Source organism: Trichosurus vulpecula, chromosome 3 (assembly GCF_011100635.1).
Source record: "Trichosurus vulpecula isolate mTriVul1 chromosome 3, mTriVul1.pri, whole genome shotgun sequence".
Classification (NCBI taxonomy): Eukaryota; Metazoa; Chordata; class Mammalia; order Diprotodontia; family Phalangeridae; genus Trichosurus; species Trichosurus vulpecula.
In genome coordinates, this window is record NC_050575.1 from 261,466,535 (window position 1) to 261,485,929 (window position 19,395).

Below are 19,395 nucleotides of genomic sequence, written 5' to 3' on the forward strand. Positions count from 1 at the left end.
AGGGCCTGGGAGGGAAAAGGAGGCGGCGTCCCCTTTAAAAGCAGGGACTGCGCTGCCACAGCGCCGCCGCCGCTGCTGCTGCTGCTGCCGCCGCCGCTGCCGCTGCCGCCGCCGCCGCTGCTGCTCCTGCCACAGCAGGAGTTCTCTCTTCTCCCTGCTCTCACTCCCTCCGGCGAGTCCCAGTTCCCACAGGCCGCCTGTGATTGGCAGAGAAGTCTCAAGCCCCCGAGGTCGTGACATCAGCAGCAGCCAAGAAACAAAAAGCATAAGGAGGCATCAAACCGCCTCAATCAATTTACAGCAAGAAGACAACACACACACGCGCGTAGAAGGAGGCTGGAAAATTGTGTGTGCACTCGAGAGAAACTCGAGAGTAAAGTGTCTTCTGTTACCCATCCCGAACTGCTTCGCCATTCAGGAACAGACTAAAGAGAAACGAGAAGGGGGAAAGAAGTATCTGGGGGGAAAAGTCGAAATTTAATGCCTTGGACCTGTTGTATCACACACCAGTCTGAAGCGGCCAAGTGCCCATCTCTCCGTCTAGGGATGCAAAGCGCCCAGTTTTTAATTTGAAAGGAAGAAAACTTATTTTTCTATATAGATACATGATTCATCTTTACCTACTCACACAAAGGACAAGACAACTTGTTGATTGCCGTGTGTGCAAGCAAAGGGGGAAATTTTTTAAGAAAAGGAAAACCACCAGCTTGGTTTGACTGGGACTGCCTGCTGACTAACCATCTGCTGAAAGTATGCTTCAGAGGCGGGCTGGACTTTGGAGATTTTCTATTTTCTGCTTAACAGCTGTAAGAGAAGCAAGTTTGGAGTAACACCAAGTGATGCGGAAAAAAAACACACCGAGAGCAGAAAACTCTCCTGCAGACGCCAGCCTTGCCGCCGCTGTTGCCTCTGCCGCTGCCACCCCAACTCAGACTAACCTTCCAGGACTCCCCTACAGGTACAAGCCAGGCAATCGCAGCCCACCCTCCGCCGCAGGGATCCACCTCTGGGCACCTTTTTCTCAGAATGTGTTCCCAAAACGATGGGCGGCAGAGGAGCTAGAGAAGGGTCCGAGAGACACAACCCCCTTCTTTTATCCGTCCCGGAGGAGAAGGCAGCCAGCGGGTGGTTTTTCCTAAGGACGACTTCAGAACTTTTTTTTCCCCTTCTCCCCCCTCCTCCCCCTCCTTCTCGCTGTTGTTATGTGTCAGCACTTGGCTGAGGACTTCTTGAACTTGCAGAGAAAATAACTACCCCCAAACCCCCTTCAAAACTGGTGGCTTTTCAACCGCGGGGAAAATTTATTTTCCTTTTAACCTCACCCCCTCCCGGACCCCCAGCTTCTCTTCCTGGAGACTCCAATCATCTCTGCTGCCACCCGGGAAAGGGGGGGCCGCCTCGGCAGGCACCAGGGAGGAGGAACGGATACAAAAATCACAGCTTCAATCTCCACCGCCAGAGATTTTTCCATGTGGAGGCTGTTTCAATGGACGTGCCCCCGTGTGCTTCTTAGTCAATCGGCAGTCTCCTAAAGGTAGAAGAGTCATTCTCTGGGGGTGGGGAGGGCTTGCACCGCGAAGAGGGGGCGGGTGTGGGGTCCGGTGATGCTAGAGCTTTTCGCACCTATACTGACCCGCTTCCCAGTCGGTGACGGAGGCTCTGGGCCCACCTCCACTTGCCTTTAGCTACCCAAGCTCAACAGATACAAACTCCCTTCGTCCCTCCCTCCCCCGCCCGGCGGGCGCAGCTCGGCCGAAGGTAAACACCCTACAGTGCCCACGTGCAGCGCGGTCCCAGCTGCAGCTGGCTCCCGCTCCCCCACCCTTTTACACCGTCCCCCCTCCTTCCTTGGCGGCTCCACTCCAAGACAACTTGAAGTGCACTCCCTTTTCGCCCCTCCTTCCTTCGCCCCTTCCCTCCCCCTTCCAGGATATTTTATTATGGCTGTTAACACTTCGTTGATGATTTAAAAAAAAAAAAAAAACCCTTAAAGAGGGTTGCCCCTCCGTTTCACCCGTTAGCCTGAGAGTTCTTTCCCATTTCCAACCAGGTACCCCGTCTCCCTGTTACACATCTTTCTTGAGAACTTTTCCTTCACCTCCCTTCGTGTTGGCCCCTTCCTGCTACTTATTTTGGGAAGAGAGGGGAAGATCTTCTAGTTTCTAGAGATATCAGGACAAAGAATTTAGTTCCCTCTCCTTTTTGTTCCTTTTCTTTTACTACCCTGACATCTGAAATAATACAGACACCCCCCCCCCAACTATCGAGACTTTTGTATAATCCTCTAAACGTGTTCGTGTATATACAATACTTTTTCCTTGTGTAAGGTCTGTGCTATGTGTGTATAAAAGGAAGTGTTACAACATACCTATAAAATGTGTATGTATACACACATACGTATATGTGTGTACATATAGGCATGTGTATGCATATATGTGGATGTGGTTGTGCCTTGAATCACGTATGTTCGGAAGTCATATATTGTGAATGTAGCATGCCTGGAAGTAAAATACCGTGTGTGCGTATCAGGAAGTCATACGCATTGTGTGTGTTTTATAATACAAAGCGATATGCAGTGTATTTACGTTAATGTGTATGCGTTGAGAGCTTATGCATGGCGGGTGTAATGTTTCTAAAAGTTTTGTGCTACGTGATTTTGTATCGCTGAGATGAGTACCTTGTGTTAACGTGAACCACGGGAAATGGAGCCTATACATTTACCGAATGGCTATCTCCGCACCTCAGATGCCCTAGTTTGGCGTGCGGAGAGAATGGGAAACCTCTCTACCTAAATTTAGCACTGGTGTCCCCTCCTCGGATCCCCCAAATTCGATCTGCTCTCTCGCAGACAGTTTCAGAGTCTAAGTTGAGGTCTCAGCAATCACTGGAGTTTCCGGGAGATTGTTGAAAGGTGGGGGGCGGGGGGAGGGAAGGTGGTGCTGGTAATCTAGAGAGTGGGCGGGGCGCGGCCAGGGATGGCAGCCCCAGCTAGCACCCACTCCCCATTGCAGTCATGGCGCCCCTGCCCCCTAGAGGCGGGGGTAGGTGGAGGGAAGCTCCCCGGAGCCCGGAGATCTCGGGGAGGCGGCCGCCGGGACAACTTCCCCGGAACGGTGGCGCGGGCCGTGGCTGGGGCCAGATGCGGACTTGCTGGGCAACCTGGCACGCCTGGGACAAGCGTGCCACCGGCGAGGGTCCTGGCCCGCCGGCGCGGTGCATCTGTCACGGAACTCCTGGACTTACCTCCATCCTTGCTTTTCTGCTGTCCGCCCCTATCCCTTTCCCCACCCCACCCCACCCCACTCCCCAAACCCTCTCTGCAGGTTGACCATGGTTGCCGGGATCCGCTCACTTCTAGCGCTGCTGCTTTACCAAGTCTTGCTGGGTAGTTCGGCCGGCCTCATCCCGGAGGTGGGCCGGAGGAAGTTCGCTGAATCCAGCCGCTCCACGCCGCAGCAGTCAGAAGAAATCTTGAGCGAATTTGAGCTGCGGCTGCTCAGTATGTTCGGGCTGAAGCAGAGACCGAGCCCCAGCAAAAACGCGGTCATCCCCCCCTACATGCTGGATCTCTACCGCCTGCATTCGGGCCAGCTTGGGGATCCCACCATGGACTACCAGCTGGAGAGAGCAACCAGCCGGGCTAATACTGTCAGAAGCTTCCACCATGAAGGTGAGGCACTGGGGAGCTAACTGGGCAGGAGAGAGGCATGAGCAAGGATCATCTCTGTGTCCTCGATAGAGCCTAATAAGCCAGCCTTACAGATGTGGGAGGCACATTGGTGGCTTAAAGTCGTGAAACCTGGGTTTAGGTCTTTGAGGTCCTTTCCCACAACTTACTAGCAGCATGGCATGAAACAAATTACTTCCCCATCTCAGTTTCTTTATCTGTAAAATGGGGGTGGGGGGTGGGAAAACTAGATGATTGCTAAGATGCTTCTGGCTCTAACATTGTGATCTTGAGACATTCAGTAAACATTTGTTGATGGCAGTAAGACAAGAGCCAGGGAAACTTGCCTGTTCAGTTTTTTATGCCGCGTGCTAGTGGAGGGAACAGGGATTCCCAACCCTCCCCCCCCCCCCCAATTCAACATTAACTCTCTGAACCTTTAGAGTTAAAAGGCAGTTGTGATGAACACTGATTGTTGCTCTCCCTTCTGCACCTCCCCTTTACCCCCTCTTAATGGACACACAGGAGAAGTAATGTGTGCATATAAACTAATACTGGGGGATAGGAACAGCAAAGGTCAAACTGCATCCCCTTAACATGATCACCTTTTAATAAAGTAGATTTGAAAAGTTTGCAAAAATTACATCCTTAGGGGTTTTTTTGGACAGATTAAAAGATTACAAAAAGGGTTTGTGTTGACACATTCATTCTAAATCTTCTTTCCATCTTATTTTTCACTTTCTCACTCTGAAATCCAGTGTGAGGGATTTTCAGACCAAGTCCACCTAAAAAATCCCCCACAAATAGCTCTTATTTTTAATGCTATGTACTCCCAGAAACTCCTAATTTACAGTTGTTCTGGGATGGTTTGGAAGGTTTCTAATCCCTATCTAATCCCTGTGAGAGATCAATTTAACAATCAATTGTATTGTTTCCACCATGACTTTTTTGTCTTTTGCTTAAATCTGAGATAGTTTTAGTGTAGAAATAAGGGAATCCTAAGAATCCTGAAGATGAAAGCTTTGTACCAGCTGTCCCTTTAACTTAATATGAATCTAAATTTGAGGTAATGTGGTTTTTATGATAGTGGATATAATTCTTTTTAGTTAAAAGCCCCAGAATGTCAGTATGTTGATTACAGTGTCTGAATCTATAGCTTAAAAAAACCCAGCATTTACATTGTATTTGATTTCTTAAAACTAGGCAAGTAGTAAAAATCTTATTAGAACGCAAATCATTTGGAAGATGCTTATATAATTTAATTAATGTAACTAGAATTTATGTAGCACTTTTAGGTTTTCAAAATGCTTTACAAATAACTCATTTTATCTTCACAATAACACTGGAGTAGATGCCATTTTTATCCACATTTTAGAGATGTTTTAGTATCAGCTAAGGGATATAATACTCCTTAATTCTTATTGAATAAAGTACTTGAATAAGATAGGCAAACCTATATTCCAAGATATTAATTTGTGAGGCATTAAATTGACAGGATTAGGGCACAGAGGGTAAAAGAAGGGGATACTGACCCATGCAGCTCTTTGTGGGAGTTGCTTTTTCCTGATGCTGAGTGCTGTTAGAAAACATAATAGGCTGCTCCCAATGAGAAATATAAGTCAGAAGTATCAGCCATCAGACATTTTCTCACAGCACTAAGGATAGCTTTTATTGTTTAAAATCCTTGTTCTCAGTGATTATTGGGTCCTAAAGCAGGCAAAAGCACAAAAACAGCTTCTTATATTCAAGTATCCACATCAAGAAGGGAAAATCTTAACTTGATAGTCACTTTCATTTTCAAGCTCACTTCTCAGGCATGTGAACTTTGGTACCCAGGACAATAAGATCTGATTCAAATTCTTCAGTATTCAGTAACTGAAAATTCTGAAAGGCTCTGTTGATTTTTGCTGTAATGTCACTGTTATTACAGCTATGACCCTTGTCACCAGATCCTTGGGACCATTGAAATTCTGTGCCTCCCTCTCCTATTCACCTGATATTGACTGGAATGGATTTTAAGAGCCGGGAGGTAACAAGAATGGATATGTTGATATCTCCTCTGGAAATAGGCAATTTAATATAGAAACTTTACTTCAAGTTAATCAAAACTAGAAAGATTATGTTTCATTTAATATTGAGGTCATTTAAGTTTTACATAATGTCTTAAAGGAGATGCCATTTGGATACACATTTACCATCATAGCTCTAGAGCAGAAGGAACCTCACTGGCGATCTAGTCCATCTCCTCACTTTACAGATTAGGAAATAGAGGTTTAGGAAAAATGAAATGGCTTGCCTAAGTTCACACAGACAGTAAGCATTAAGGGAAAGATTTGAACACAGGTTCCCTGACTTTAGTGCCAATGCTCTTCCTACTGAACCAGGCTGCCTCCCACAAACATGTGTAAACTTAAGTGAGTTTGATGTTCTTTTTTTCGTCACTTTGTTCCCCAAGAAAGCTTGATCAATTTTAGTTAATCTATAAAATATTGTTCTGTCATACCCAACTCTTGGTGAGTCCATCTGGGGCTTTCTTGGCAAAGATGTGGTTTTCAGTTTCCTTCTCCAGCTCATTTTATAGATGAGGAAACTAAGGCTGACAGGGTTAAGTGACTTGCCCAGGGTCACACAGCTAGTGAGTGTCTGAGACTGTATTTGAACTCAGGCCCTCCTGATTGCAGGTCTGGTACTCTATCCACGGTACCACCCAGCTGCCCTTATGAAAGTTACTTCTAATAAGGTAGATTGCTTTGCATGAGTAGAATTGACTCTTAACAGATTCTCAAATTATCAAGATTTCATGTCAAAAAGGGTGGTACAGTGAAAAAAATTATCAGGTTATCATGACCTGATTTAGGTAGTGAGTTGAAATACTCATGCACAGGCTGTTTCCACATCAAATGTGATGGAAAGTCCTGAATATTTCTATTTTTTGAAAAGCTAGATATTTTACTTACTACAACTTTGTCAAGGCTGGGTCATCATTCTTTGAAATGGTACTTGATACTTACTGTTACAAGTATGTCAGTGGCCTTTGCACTGTGCAAAGCAATAAATGAAAATATATTGGAACGCTGCCATTATACTCTTTACTAGAGGACAAAATTCAGTGTTTGGATACCATTAAAGGTTGTTTATTTATGGAAGGACCAAAAGTTTCTCAGAATAAGGAGCAATCATTGATTTCCTTAGGTTACAGCCTAGAATCCTAAGGACAGCATTGTATGTGGCTCCAGAATAATTATAGCAAGGCAGAAAATGCCATTCTTGTAGCTCTTTCATTCATTGGAAGGCTACTCCATATCATGTGTTAGGAAATCTTAAATCGCTGTTATCAGTTATCATGTCTTCTGTTTAACTCAGTGAAGTCCTGTCTGTGCCATTTGTTATTTTTCTTTAATGTTGTACAATCATTTGTGTCCTGATTTCAAAGGAAAGAAAGTGGTACACTTCTTGTTAAAGTTCTCCTTTGAACTTGGGAAGGCTTGAGCTATGAACATTAGCTCCTCTGTGTGAGGAGAGCATTTAAAATTCCTTATGTAGATAAGCCACTTATATTTTTACAAGCACATTTTCAGATGCCCCCAGGTTTGTCAGTTCTGTTGAACCTACAAGGTTTGGCTCTATGCTTGGTTGTGGAATATTGGCTAGACAAGAAAAACGTGAGATACCCCACGTTCTTCGCATAAGCTTCAAGAACTGTGATGCATCTTCTGTTCAGAACCATCCTCCCCTATCCTCTGTGTTGATAGAAACTTTAAAATTCGGGTAAAATCTTATTAAATTATGAAATTCTCTGTATTACCACCCCCCTCCAATTCCAAGACCCAACAAATAGTCTAGTAGTAAGGTTATTTAGAGATTTAAGCCGTATTTGACACAAAAGAATTTCTGAACTGGCATTAACTTATATATTCCATCTTGAATGATTGTTCTATAATACATGTGGCTAGTCCCAATACAAGTTCAATTTGGAGATGTCACCATAGCATGGAGATTACCCTGGATTCTCTCCTTTGCCAGGAAAATACTAGCTCAATCAAGGTTAATATAAAATTTGGTACAAGTAATGGAAGCCAAAGACCAGTTTGGCTTTAAATTCAGAGAGTCTCATCACGAGATTGGCTACAAGGTAATGAATTTTTCAGCCACAGAAAAGCATCAAGTACTGTCATCTTGTAAGAGAGATAATGGTCTGGTTTGGAATCCACACTGACAAAATCATGCATCTTTGAAGTATAATGTGAGCCCTCAAGCAAAAGGTTCTCCTACATTGTGAGCACTTTGAGAGTAGGGACACATTTATCTTTGTCTCCACTGAAATACCTATTATCCTGTCTTTCACGCAGTAGGATCATTGAAGGTTTATTCTAGAAGAGATCTTAGAGAGCATTTTATCTAGGGCTTCTTAACATGGGGTCCATGGATGGATTTCAGGAGGTTCATAACTCAGATGAGAAAAATATTTTGATATTTCAATATAATTGGTTCTCTTTATATTTTATTTTATGAATTTTTAAAAAAATATATATTATTTTGAGGAGTCCAAGGACTTTATTAGACTTTCAAAGGGGTCCATGAGAGAAAAAGGTTAGGAACCTTTGATTTAGTCCAAGTCTTTCATTTTATAGACAAGGAAACTGAGGCCTCAAGATCTAAAGTTGCACCAAGATAGTTAGTGACAGAACCAGGCTCTAGAATCTAAGTCTTTTGACTTCTCTGAATGAATGACTGAACTGTTGATGTAAAGTCAAGTAAGAAGATAATCACTACGAAACCGATTTTCCCTTAGTCTTTTGGTAACAGTGATAGGATTTCCGACCTCGTACGTTGAGTTCCATATGTATGTCCTATAAATTCTATCTTCTTGCCCATATCTTGTTCCGGTGACAATATGATGCATTGGTTTATTTCAGAAGTAGAGGAAAATACATGTGAGGGTAGGTAGGAGTGTTATTAATAACAGTGGATTCTTTTTCTCTGTGATAATGGCATCATCTTGTTGGGAGAGGAGAATATAATTTCTCTTTTACCTTCCCTTTGTCTTTATTCTGTTTTTTTTAGTGAGTTTTTTCTCATTTTAAAAATCCTGGCATGTTGCCTTTCTTGCCTTTTTTGAAGAAGAGTTCTTAGATTCTTCCCTATTTTCATTTCTACCTTGTGTGACATTGTCAGAAATGTCAAATCAGTGATTCAAATCTTAGTTTAAGCTGCACTTCATGCTATCTGCAGTAGTGTCTTGGAGTTTTTTGAAATTTTCAAAAGAAAATTAATTGTAATTTCAGCTTGGGAAGCATCTTTTCAAATTTTATGTCAGTACTTTTAGGTGGGAGAGCTACCAAACCAAATAAGTGATGCTTGGGCACCACTGTTTTGGAGCTACAGTTCACCTGTGCTGTGCTATCTCTTTAACTACCTTTGTGACCATTAGCAAGCCATTAATCTCTTTGGACCTCTGTCTTTATCTGAAAAAATTAGATCAGGGCTTCTTAACCTTTTTTAGTGTCATGGACCCCTTTGGTAATCTGATGATGCCTGTGGACCCTTTCTCAGAATCATGTTTTAAAAGCCTAAAATATGTGGAATTGCAAGGGAAATTCAGTAATTATATATATACACACATGTATAAATACATATATACATATACATACATATACATATACATCCATATACATATGTGTGTATATATATATATACACACATTTAGTTCAGTAGTTTGGCATGTCTGACTATGACCCCATTTGGAATTTTCTTGGCAAAGGTACTGAAGTGGTTTGCCATTTCCTTCTCTAGTTCATTTTACAGATGAGGAAACTGAGGCAAACAGTGTTAAGTGATTTGGTCAAGGTCACACAGCTAGTAAGTGCCTGAGGCTGGATTTGAACTGAGGTTTTCCTGATTCAAGGGCCAGTGTTCCATCTAGCTACTCTGTATATTCTCTCTCTCTCCCCCTCCCCCTTTATTTATTTCATGGACATAGATGATCTCTGAGGTCACTGTCAACTCTAAATCTGTAATCCTAGTAGTGTTTAATATTTTTTTTTATTTTTCCAAATATTTTTGCAACTATTGAACTGACTTTGCATGAAAAGCTTTTATTACTTTTCTAATGTTGTTAAAGAGGTAGCAAGGTGTAATGCCTAGAGGGCTAATCATGAAATTAGGAAGACCTGGGTTCAAACCCTGCTTTCTCACACATCCTATTTGCGTGACACTGGACAAGTCATTTAACCTCTCAAGGCCCCAGTCAACTCTATACATGACTGATCATTTGCAGAGCTGCATTGGTCAAGGGAGTTTCCTGTACTGAGGAAATCATAGGTCCAGATGAAAATAAGTAAATAAAATAAAGTTGGGACTGAACCTGTCATGTGGTCATTATATTGTTAACTGCCTACATGCCATTCTGTGTCCTCCTTTATTTGCTCCCATTTAGTTCATACGGACGAGATTTCCTGTTTCCGATCCTTGGTCCGTGAACTCTCGGTATCAGCTCCCATCTTAGATTGCTTGCCTTTTATTTTATCTTCCCTTGTCAGGGAAAGGGAAGGACAAAATAGATTAAATATATATTACCTCAAAATCTGAATGGACGTTCAAAAATCTAGTCGAATCATTGACTGTGGTCAGATAAGTGAATGCTGGCCATGTTATAGATTAGTTGAATTTTTCACTTCAGTTTGGATGCTGAGTGGCACAGTTATAAAGTCCTACTGTTTTTCTCTTTACTTTCCTTACTTTTCCATAAGCAAGGATACTACCAAAGCAAGTGCTACCAGGTTCAGGTGCCCTAAAATTCTGGTAGCTCAGCAGAGACATTTTATAGTGTTGGCAGCAGTGTCTAAGTCTCCACATTTTGTGCATAACACCCACTGAGAAATACCCATGAATAGGGAGCTAGCCTCAGAGGTAAGGAGACGTGGTGGCTTATGTCCTACATTACAAACATGCTGGTTGTGTTACCCAAGGACACAGCACAATCTCTCAGTGCTGCAGGTAGCTCCCTAAACCTATTAAGGTGCAAAGAAAGTGCTGACCTGCCTTGGTAGAGTAAGTTTCCTCATCTGGGAATTCCCTATATCAGTGACATCACAGTCTCCTCCTTTTCTCTATCCACTTCAGCTGAAACTCCTAGACCTTTGTTTTCTGGTCTGCCTGGAGAGCAAATGAAAAGCAAGTTTGAGCAAAGGTGATGATTCCTGTGATATGCCTCTTAAAAATGTGTTTTTTATTTTTAGTAGTCCACTTTGCCAGTAGGCATCCAGAAAATAGGTTCATTTTTGTTTTTGCTTTTGGGTTTTTTTTAATAATTTAAGAATAATAAGAGCCTTTATAGATTTTTTGCTATACTGCTGTACATTTTTTTCCTCCTTATTTGTCTGTACTAATATATCTGAGTCTTAAGCCATCAAGGTCTGAAGATGACTCTGAGTTAGTGGAGGCTATTCCAACAGAAGACTATTTCTTTTGGCCACAGTAACTCATAAAAGTGTGTAAGCATTGGAAGGGATTCCCCCCACCCCACCACCACGTGCTGATCTGCATCAGTGTATGGGATACTCATACCAATTAAATCCAGTATTTTTTTTAAAATTGAAGCAAGTTGAAACTTTGAAAGAAGAAAGAACTTATAATTCTGATTGTCTTATTATTGTCTCCACTCTTCCTTCCTCCATCTTTACCTACCTCTCTTCCTTCCTCCCTCTCTGTCTCCCTTCCCTTTCTCTCTCCTTCCTTCCTTCTTTCCTTTCCTTCCTTCCCTTCCTTTCCTCCCTCCCTCCCTTCCTTCCTCCCTCCCTCCCTTCCTTCCTTCCTCCCTCCCTCCCTCCCTTCCTTTCTTCCTTCCTCCCTCCCTCCCTTCCTTTCTTCCTTCCTCCCTCCCTCCCTTCCTTCCTTCCTTCCTCCCTCCCTCCCTTCCTTCCTTCCTTCCTTCCTTCCTTCCTTCCTTCCTCTGTTCCTCCCCTCCTTCCTCCCTTCCTCCCTTCCTTCCTTCCTTCCTTCCTTCCTTCCTTCCTCCCTCTCTCCCTTCCTTCCTCCCTTCCTTCCTTCCTTCCTTCCTTCCTTCCTCCCTCCATCTTTACCTACCTCTCTTCCTTCCTCCCTCTCTGTCTCCCTTCCCTTTCTCTCTCCTTCCTTCCTTCTTTCCTTTCCTTTCTTTCCTTCCTTCTTTCCCTCCTTCCCTTCCTTCCTTCCTCCCTTCCTCCCTTCCTCCCTTCCTTCCTTCCTCCCTCCCTCCCTTCCTTCCTTCCTTTCTTCCTTCTTTCCTTCCTCCCTTCCTTCCTTCCTTCCTCCCTCTCTCCCTTCCTCCCCCCCTTCCTTCCTCCCTCCCTCCCTTCCTTCCTTCCTCCCTCCCTCCCTTCCTTCCTCCCTTCCTCCCTCTCTCCCTTCCTTCCTTCCTTCCTCCCTCCCTTCCTTCCTTCCTTCCTTCTTTCCTTCCTTCCTTCCTTCCTCTGTTCCTCCCCTCCTTCCTTCTTCCCTTCCCTGTGTATTTCATTCATGTATTCTTTCCTCTCATACACTTGGGATTTCTCTGTCCATTCTTCCTGCCATACTTTCTCCTGTGGCACAGTTAGCCTTGATATGCCTTTGCCTGCCCCACCATCCCTTTAATTTTGTTTCTCTCACTGCTTCTCAGCACCTTAGTTTTTGGACTTTGTTTTCGTCTTTCTGACCCTTAAGAAGTGATTCATCCCCTTCCTTTTCAGCCTCATGTTGGGGGGAGGTAAAAAACCCAAGGTAAGCTTGGTGAGGTTGCAGCAGGTGGCTGTTTCCCGAGGGTTTGTGGGTTCCTGACAGCATACTGCTACCCCTCTGACCTAGATTTAACTCATGTAACCATAGTCATGGCTACTTCTACTTTGAAGGGGAGACAGAAAAGTACCACATTAGGAATCTCTTGAAGGTACAGGCTAGAAAATCAAGGTGTTTTTGCTCACTGTCAGATTTTATTTCTCGTTTTTTACAGTGTTTAATCTGTTGACACTTCTCTTCCTAGATTTTGTTCTCTCTTCTTGAACAGTGCCTTGTTTTATGTATCTTCTCCTCCTACTCTTTGCTCCTTCATTTTACTCTTTTGCTTATTGAGAAGTTTTTCTTCTTTTCCTTATGCTATGTTTCAGTCACTTTCTTTTTCTTGGCTGCCAGATAGAGAAGTTTCTCTTCTCCCTTCACCCCACCTTCCTGGTTTATTCCTGTTTTCTTTTCTGCTATTTCCTTCTGTGTACCATAGTAAAATGAAATGTCTCAAGTTGTGTGTCTTTTCCCTCTTTGGTTCAGATTCCCACAATCTGCTTAAGTTAAAAGGGAAGTGTGATAATACTTTATATGTAGTCATGTTAGGGGAACCGAGGGGGAAGGGAAGAGGTAGGTAGTTATATACGTGGAAGTGGTTAGCCATTTTTCTCCCAACTTTCTCTAGAAGTTCTTGATACCTAACATGTATAGGAGTTAGCTGAGTCAAGGCTGTAAGTTTTAAATGCAGAAGATGGAGAAAGGGGAGGTTGAAGCATTGTTACTCATGAAAGTTTTAGTTAAAAATTTGTAGTGCAGCCATCCTAATGATAATAGCATTTGGCAGTGGGAGTGTGTTGGCATAAGCACAGAGAATGCTGATTGGTTTCCAAAGAATCTAATCAGCAGATTTAGGTGGATTGACCTATACGGATTGCAGAAAGCCTGAGATATTTTTTCTTGGATTGACATTCTCCCAATGCAAGCAAAGGAGTTTTCTGTACTATCCCTGGCATGTGTCTCCTCATCTGCTGACCATGGTTCAAAATGCTTGCATTTTTGCCAAGATGTCATTTACATTGTTGTTCATTCATTTGGTTTCTGAAAAATTAAAATTAGCTTTGACTTTTTAAAAATCAAAACGGAATTGCTCCTTAGCAAAAATAGTCACATAAATAGGAAAATTACTGGTCCTACCCTCTTAATCTTACTCTTTAAACTACAGACAGAAGCAAAATAGTAAGGAAGAATTTCTCTCTTTTGCTGATACACAAGTACTACTTTTGGAATGGCGGCCTGGCCGGTATTCTGTGACATCAGGTCTCTTTCCAAAGGCATCTGGATTTTGTAAAGGACTCATTGCTATTGGTCTTAAGTGGTTAGCCATAAAAAGAAGGAAGGAAGGAAGGAAGGAAGGAAGGAAGGAAGAAAGGAAGGAAGGAAGGAAGGAAGGAAGGAATGTAAGAAGGGAGGGAGGGAAGGAGGAAGGAAGGGAGGAGGGAAGGAAGGAGGGAAAATGTAGTCTCTGCTTGTTATGATATGAAACTATGACAAAACAAATTTTCCTAGATTTTTAATTAAGTTGGTGCCCTTAACTAAGTGGCTATAATTTAAGATCAGTGATCATTTTATCTTTCAGGAAGCTTTAAAATGAAGAAGGAAGCTCAATTAAATTGTAATCATCTGTATCAGTTTGTTCTTCGTGAGACAGCCTCTCAAAGTCACTTACACAGGACATAGTATAAGTGGAGAAAGAAACAAACTTGCATGCCTGGTTGATCAGAATAATATTCATTTTAGCATTCTGCAGAGTGCAACCAATGAATTCCCTTCTACCATATTTTCTTCAGGAGCCATAGGCTTTTCTTGAAATTATCTAAATTTCAGTGAATTCCTCTCATTATGAATATTATATTACTGAAACTTTGGGAGGAAAAACTTCGTGGTTTTGAATCTCATCTGTAGTAGAATTGTGTAGATGTTTGTGTTTTAATATACTTTCCAGAAACACACACATATGTGCATGCGTTCATATGTGTGGCGCAATGCACACCCAAGCTGTTTTCCTCCTGAAAGTATCTGAAAAGTAACCTGGCTTTTTGGGGTCATGTAGAGGTCATAGGAAAGACTACAGATGGGAAGCTATTTCTCTTGATATTGTTTGGACCTAATTACCACAGTATCCTAGTACCACCCATGCGTTTCCCCTGAAGAAGGAGATTCATATAAATGCCCTTGTCTATGGACTATTGAATGAAATAGTAGGGTGTGCTTCGTAAAATATCATCACAGATGTTAAGTTCATGGTCTTTAATTAGGACACTGAAATCTGTATATCAAGATTTGTAAATCATCTAAATTGTAGAGTAATGTTTTGGAATAGAGCTTAAGGGATTGACATTAAAGACGTATTTTTTTTTAAGAAATGCAATAATTTCCGTAAATCCTCAGTCAGTTTTAATCATTCTCATTAGACCTCTGCTAACTACAGTGCTAAAGTTTTTTTGCTAAAGTCCTTGAATTCCAAAGTAATGCTTCATAGTTCTTTCCCCGTTATTATAACCACCTGGAATGCAGTACTCCAGTATTGGATCAAAAGCATGATAGTGAATTGTATTTTTGGTTCTTACTGTACATGCTCATATAAACAAACACGTAGACAAGAAAAAGTTTTTTTCTTAAAAAAATTTCTAATCTCTTCCAGTTGCTGAATTTCAAAGTTTAAGTAGAAAATATTTCTATTCCGATTGTCACTATTTGTCTCAATTACTGATGGATTTTTTGTTTTTGTTTTTCCTTTTTGCAACCCAACCAGAATCTTTGGAAAAGCTGCCAGAAACAAATGGGAAAACAGTCCGGCGTTTCTTCTTTAATTTAACTTCCATCCCCAATGAGGAGTCTATCACCTCAGCTGAACTTAAGGTTTTTCGGGAGCAGGTGCAGGAAGCTTTTAAAAATAACAGTAATCACCATCATCGTATTAATATTTATGAAATTATAAAACCAGCAACATCCATCTCTGAATACCCCATCACAAGACTGTTGGACACAAGGTTGGTAAATCATAATGCGAGCAAATGGGAAAACTTTGATGTCACACCCGCTGTGATGAGGTGGATCGCACAAGGACAGGCAAATCACGGGTTTGTGGTAGAAGTGGTTCACTTGGATGATGACAGAGCGGTCTCCAAGAGACATGTAAGGATTAGTAGGTCTTTGCATCAGGACGATCACAGCTGGTCACAGATAAGACCATTACTAGTAACTTTTGGCCATGATGGCAAAGGACATCCTCTCCACAAAAGAGAAAAGCGTCAAGCAAAACACAAACAGCGGAAACGCCTCAAGTCCAGCTGCAAGCGACATCCTTTATATGTAGACTTCAGTGATGTGGGGTGGAATGACTGGATTGTTGCCCCACCGGGGTATCATGCCTTTTACTGCCATGGGGAATGCCCCTTTCCATTGGCTGATCACCTGAACTCAACAAACCATGCCATTGTTCAGACTTTGGTCAATTCAGTTAACTCCAAAATCCCCAAGGCATGCTGTGTACCAACAGAACTCAGTGCTATCTCCATGCTCTACCTTGATGAAAATGAAAAAGTCGTGTTAAAGAATTATCAAGATATGGTTGTGGAGGGATGTGGGTGTCGTTAGCACAGCAGAATTTTTAAAAATATATATTAGACAAAAGCAAAAAAAAAAAAACACAAGTTGACACTTTAATATTTCCCAATGAAGACTTTATTTATGTAATGAAATGAAAAAAAAAAACACAGCTATTTTGAAAATATATTTATGTCTACAAAAAGTTGGGAAAACAAATATTTTAATCAGAGAATTATTCCTTAAAGATTTTAAATGTATTTTAGTTGTACATTTTATATGGGTTCAACCCCAGCACATGAAGTATAATGGTCAGATTCTTATTTTGTATTTATTTACTATTATAACCACTTTTTAGAAAAATAGCTAATTTGTATTTATATATAATCAAAAGAAATATAGGGTTTGTACATAATTTTCCAAAATTGTAGCTGTTTCAGTTGTGTGTATTTAAGTTGAAAAGTATACATGGAAGGTTACTATGGCAAAGTGCATAGCACATTTGCTTTTTGCAGTGCTACTGTTAAGGTCACAAGTTCAAGTCCAGAAAAAAAAAAGTGGATAATCCACTCTGCTGACTTTCAAGATTATTATATTGTACAATTCTCAGGAATGCTGCAGGGTGGGCTGTCCAATCCATGAGAACTGGCATCTTCGTTAGGCGGAATCTTTGGATAAGAACCAGACATTGCTGATCTAATAGAAATACTGAAGTTCCCAACTAATTTGCAGAGCGATTACAGCAGGGCCAATCGAAACCTTTAGTAAAATGTTTGAACTTATAGGAAAGTGAATGATGGCTCTTTATTCTTCTTTCCTTAACTAGTAACCCCTTTAAATAGCTGTCCTGGCCAAAGCATTAAATAAAATATAAGAGTTCTTCATTACTAATATTGTGGTCACGTATATTTAAAACTGATATTTGCTGGCCCTTGTCTTAACAGATGGGAATGAGTTTTTTTTTAAACCTCAAATGGGAGCTTATTAAACTAAAATGATCCCTGTCTTCAAATTTTGCCCCGAGTAAAACAAAATATTGTCATCCATGGTTTCTGTCTACCCCAGTGCTGTCTGTCAAATTCACTTGCTTTTCTTTCTAAGGTTCTGTGTTTGAACGCATTTTCCAAATGTTAAACCTATTTCAGATAATAAATATTGGAACTCTGACATTTCATTCTACAAAGTCCAATCTGTGAAAGAAAATGGTGCATTTATACAGCATTCACAATGCTACCTTGTGTTTGCATTGCTGCTTCTGAAATCCTTCATCTGAAAGGGAGTAGAAAAGTCCAAGTGATTACTGCAAATTTGCTAGTAAGATGCTAATCAAACTTATACTTGCACCAAAGGAATTTTTTTTATTTAACATGTTGTTCATTAACTAATTTTTTTTCTGTAAAAGAAGGTTTAAGACCAAATGACCTATCAAAACAGTCTAAAATCTGAACACTATGGAATGAGGATTCAGAAATTATATCTCATGCAGTATTGGTAGAACTAGCAGGAGTTTAGAAAAGGAAAGGATTCTGAATACTGCTTCTTCAGTAATATCTGCCAGCTGTGCATCTCCATGTGCACACAAGTAACATCAGAATAGGGGAAAGACTTGGTGGATTTCATTGTTCCAGTCAAGGAACCTGGGAATTACCCTGTTATTTACATGAAAATTTTCAAGAGCTCCATCATGTCAAATTGAACTGTGTTCTTATTTGATCCTGGTAGAGCTGAAAAATCCATCTCTAGATTTTCTGCTTTACTCTAGCCCTGGAATTGATTAAAAAAAATAATTGTTCTGTGGTGCAATTGTCAGTTATATTTAGATTCAAGGATCTGGATTCAATGTCCATAATATTATTTAATAGTTCTTAGAACATGTCTAATTCTTGGAGGACAGTTTCAAATTTAATACTGGTCATTTTCCACCTTGCAATTTAACTCTCGTTCCTATCAGCAAGCTTGGATAAAGGCATTGATTATTACTGGTCAATTCATTACATTATTATTAGTTATCATTATTACTGGTTAATTTCTCTTTAGAAAGACTTTGATGAATTGGGTATGATTGCAATCAGGGTAGTAAAAGGCCATGACGTGTGAAGAGCATTTGAAGGAAATGGGTATGTTTAGTCCAGCTAAGAGAAGGCTTAGGACATAATAGCTGTCTGTAAGCATCGACAAGTTATCACATGGAAAAAGGATTATACTTATTCTGGTTGCCCTCAGAGAGCAGAACTAACAGCCATAAGGGATGTTTCAAAGAGGTAAATGTAGACTTGAAATATTTCCTTACAATTAGAGTTAGCCGTCAATAAAATAGGCTACATTAGGAAGCAGTGTTTCTCATCACTGGAAACCTTTCAGCAAAGCCTGGATGGCCATTTGTTGAGCATATTACAGGAGAGATTCTTATTCAGGTAGGGTTTATCTTTCTGACCCCTAAGGTCCTTTCCAGCTCTGAGAGCCTTTAATTCTATACGCTCTGTTATTTTTTTTTCACTGTGACATTATCAAAGAGGACTTACTACCCCCCACGCTATTGTGCCTTGTAGATAGGTGAATAGTCTTTACAGCTTTCTTAAAAAAAATCTTTCTTCACAGTTGTTTGACCTGTTCACAGATTACCTGGTAGAGGGCATGAGGCCCCAGGTTAGATGTAAAATGTCTAGAATCTTCTTCTAAGAGAATTTCATCTTTTCCTCTTTCTTGTATGTGCAGTAGGATTGGTGAGAATATAACACAAAATCATGGTAAGAAAAATATCTATGTCTGCATATTCAGATGGTCTGTATTTTTATATATGCATAGATATGCATGTATATGTATATATACACATGCATATTGAGTAGATTATATGTGGAGGATTTATGGGAAACCATGGACAAAAATTGTGAAGTATGAAACTGGTGAGAGGATAAGATCTTTAATGACGCTGAGTTCCTTCACTTATAAAATCAAGGGATATATGTAGAAACCAACTCTCCTTCCATTGTTTTTTAGAGGTACCTACCAAATAGGTCCTATTGACTTGATGATATAAAAAAAATTAACAGGCAGAATCTTTTTTGCTTAGTTTCAGATCTTTTGTACAATTTATAGTCCCTTCCCGTTCCCCCCACCCTCACTGACCCTCCCCCACCCTGGAGTCCTACCTGAGAAAAAAGGAGTATTTTGTTTTGTAGTCCCTTTCTTCTTTTCCATCACATACAGAATCCTCAGGCATAGAGAGTGCTAAGTACATTCCAAGAGCTGTAACTAACTTCATGGCCATCGATGTGGCTTTACACATCAATCATAAATCTGTAGGATATTTTGAATTCTTCAAGCATTAACCTGCCAGCAATTGCAATATGTGCCTTTTGCTAGTATGTGAGGCCCAAATAGTAGTAGTT

General features: G+C 41.1%; 1 protein-coding gene across 1 annotated transcript; it reads left to right on the forward strand.

The window, feature by feature from the left end:
* The first annotated feature begins 220 nt into the window (after positions 1–220).
* BMP2 (bone morphogenetic protein 2) lies at positions 221–17,173 on the forward strand. The gene is made up of 3 exons (XM_036752886.1): positions 221–1,534; positions 3,324–3,670; positions 15,213–17,173. Exons 2-3 carry the CDS (start codon positions 3,331–3,333, stop codon positions 16,055–16,057), a joined length of 1,185 nt encoding a protein of 394 aa, XP_036608781.1. The 5' UTR covers positions 221–1,534; positions 3,324–3,330; the 3' UTR covers positions 16,058–17,173.
* Positions 17,174–19,395: the final 2,222 nt, after the last annotated feature.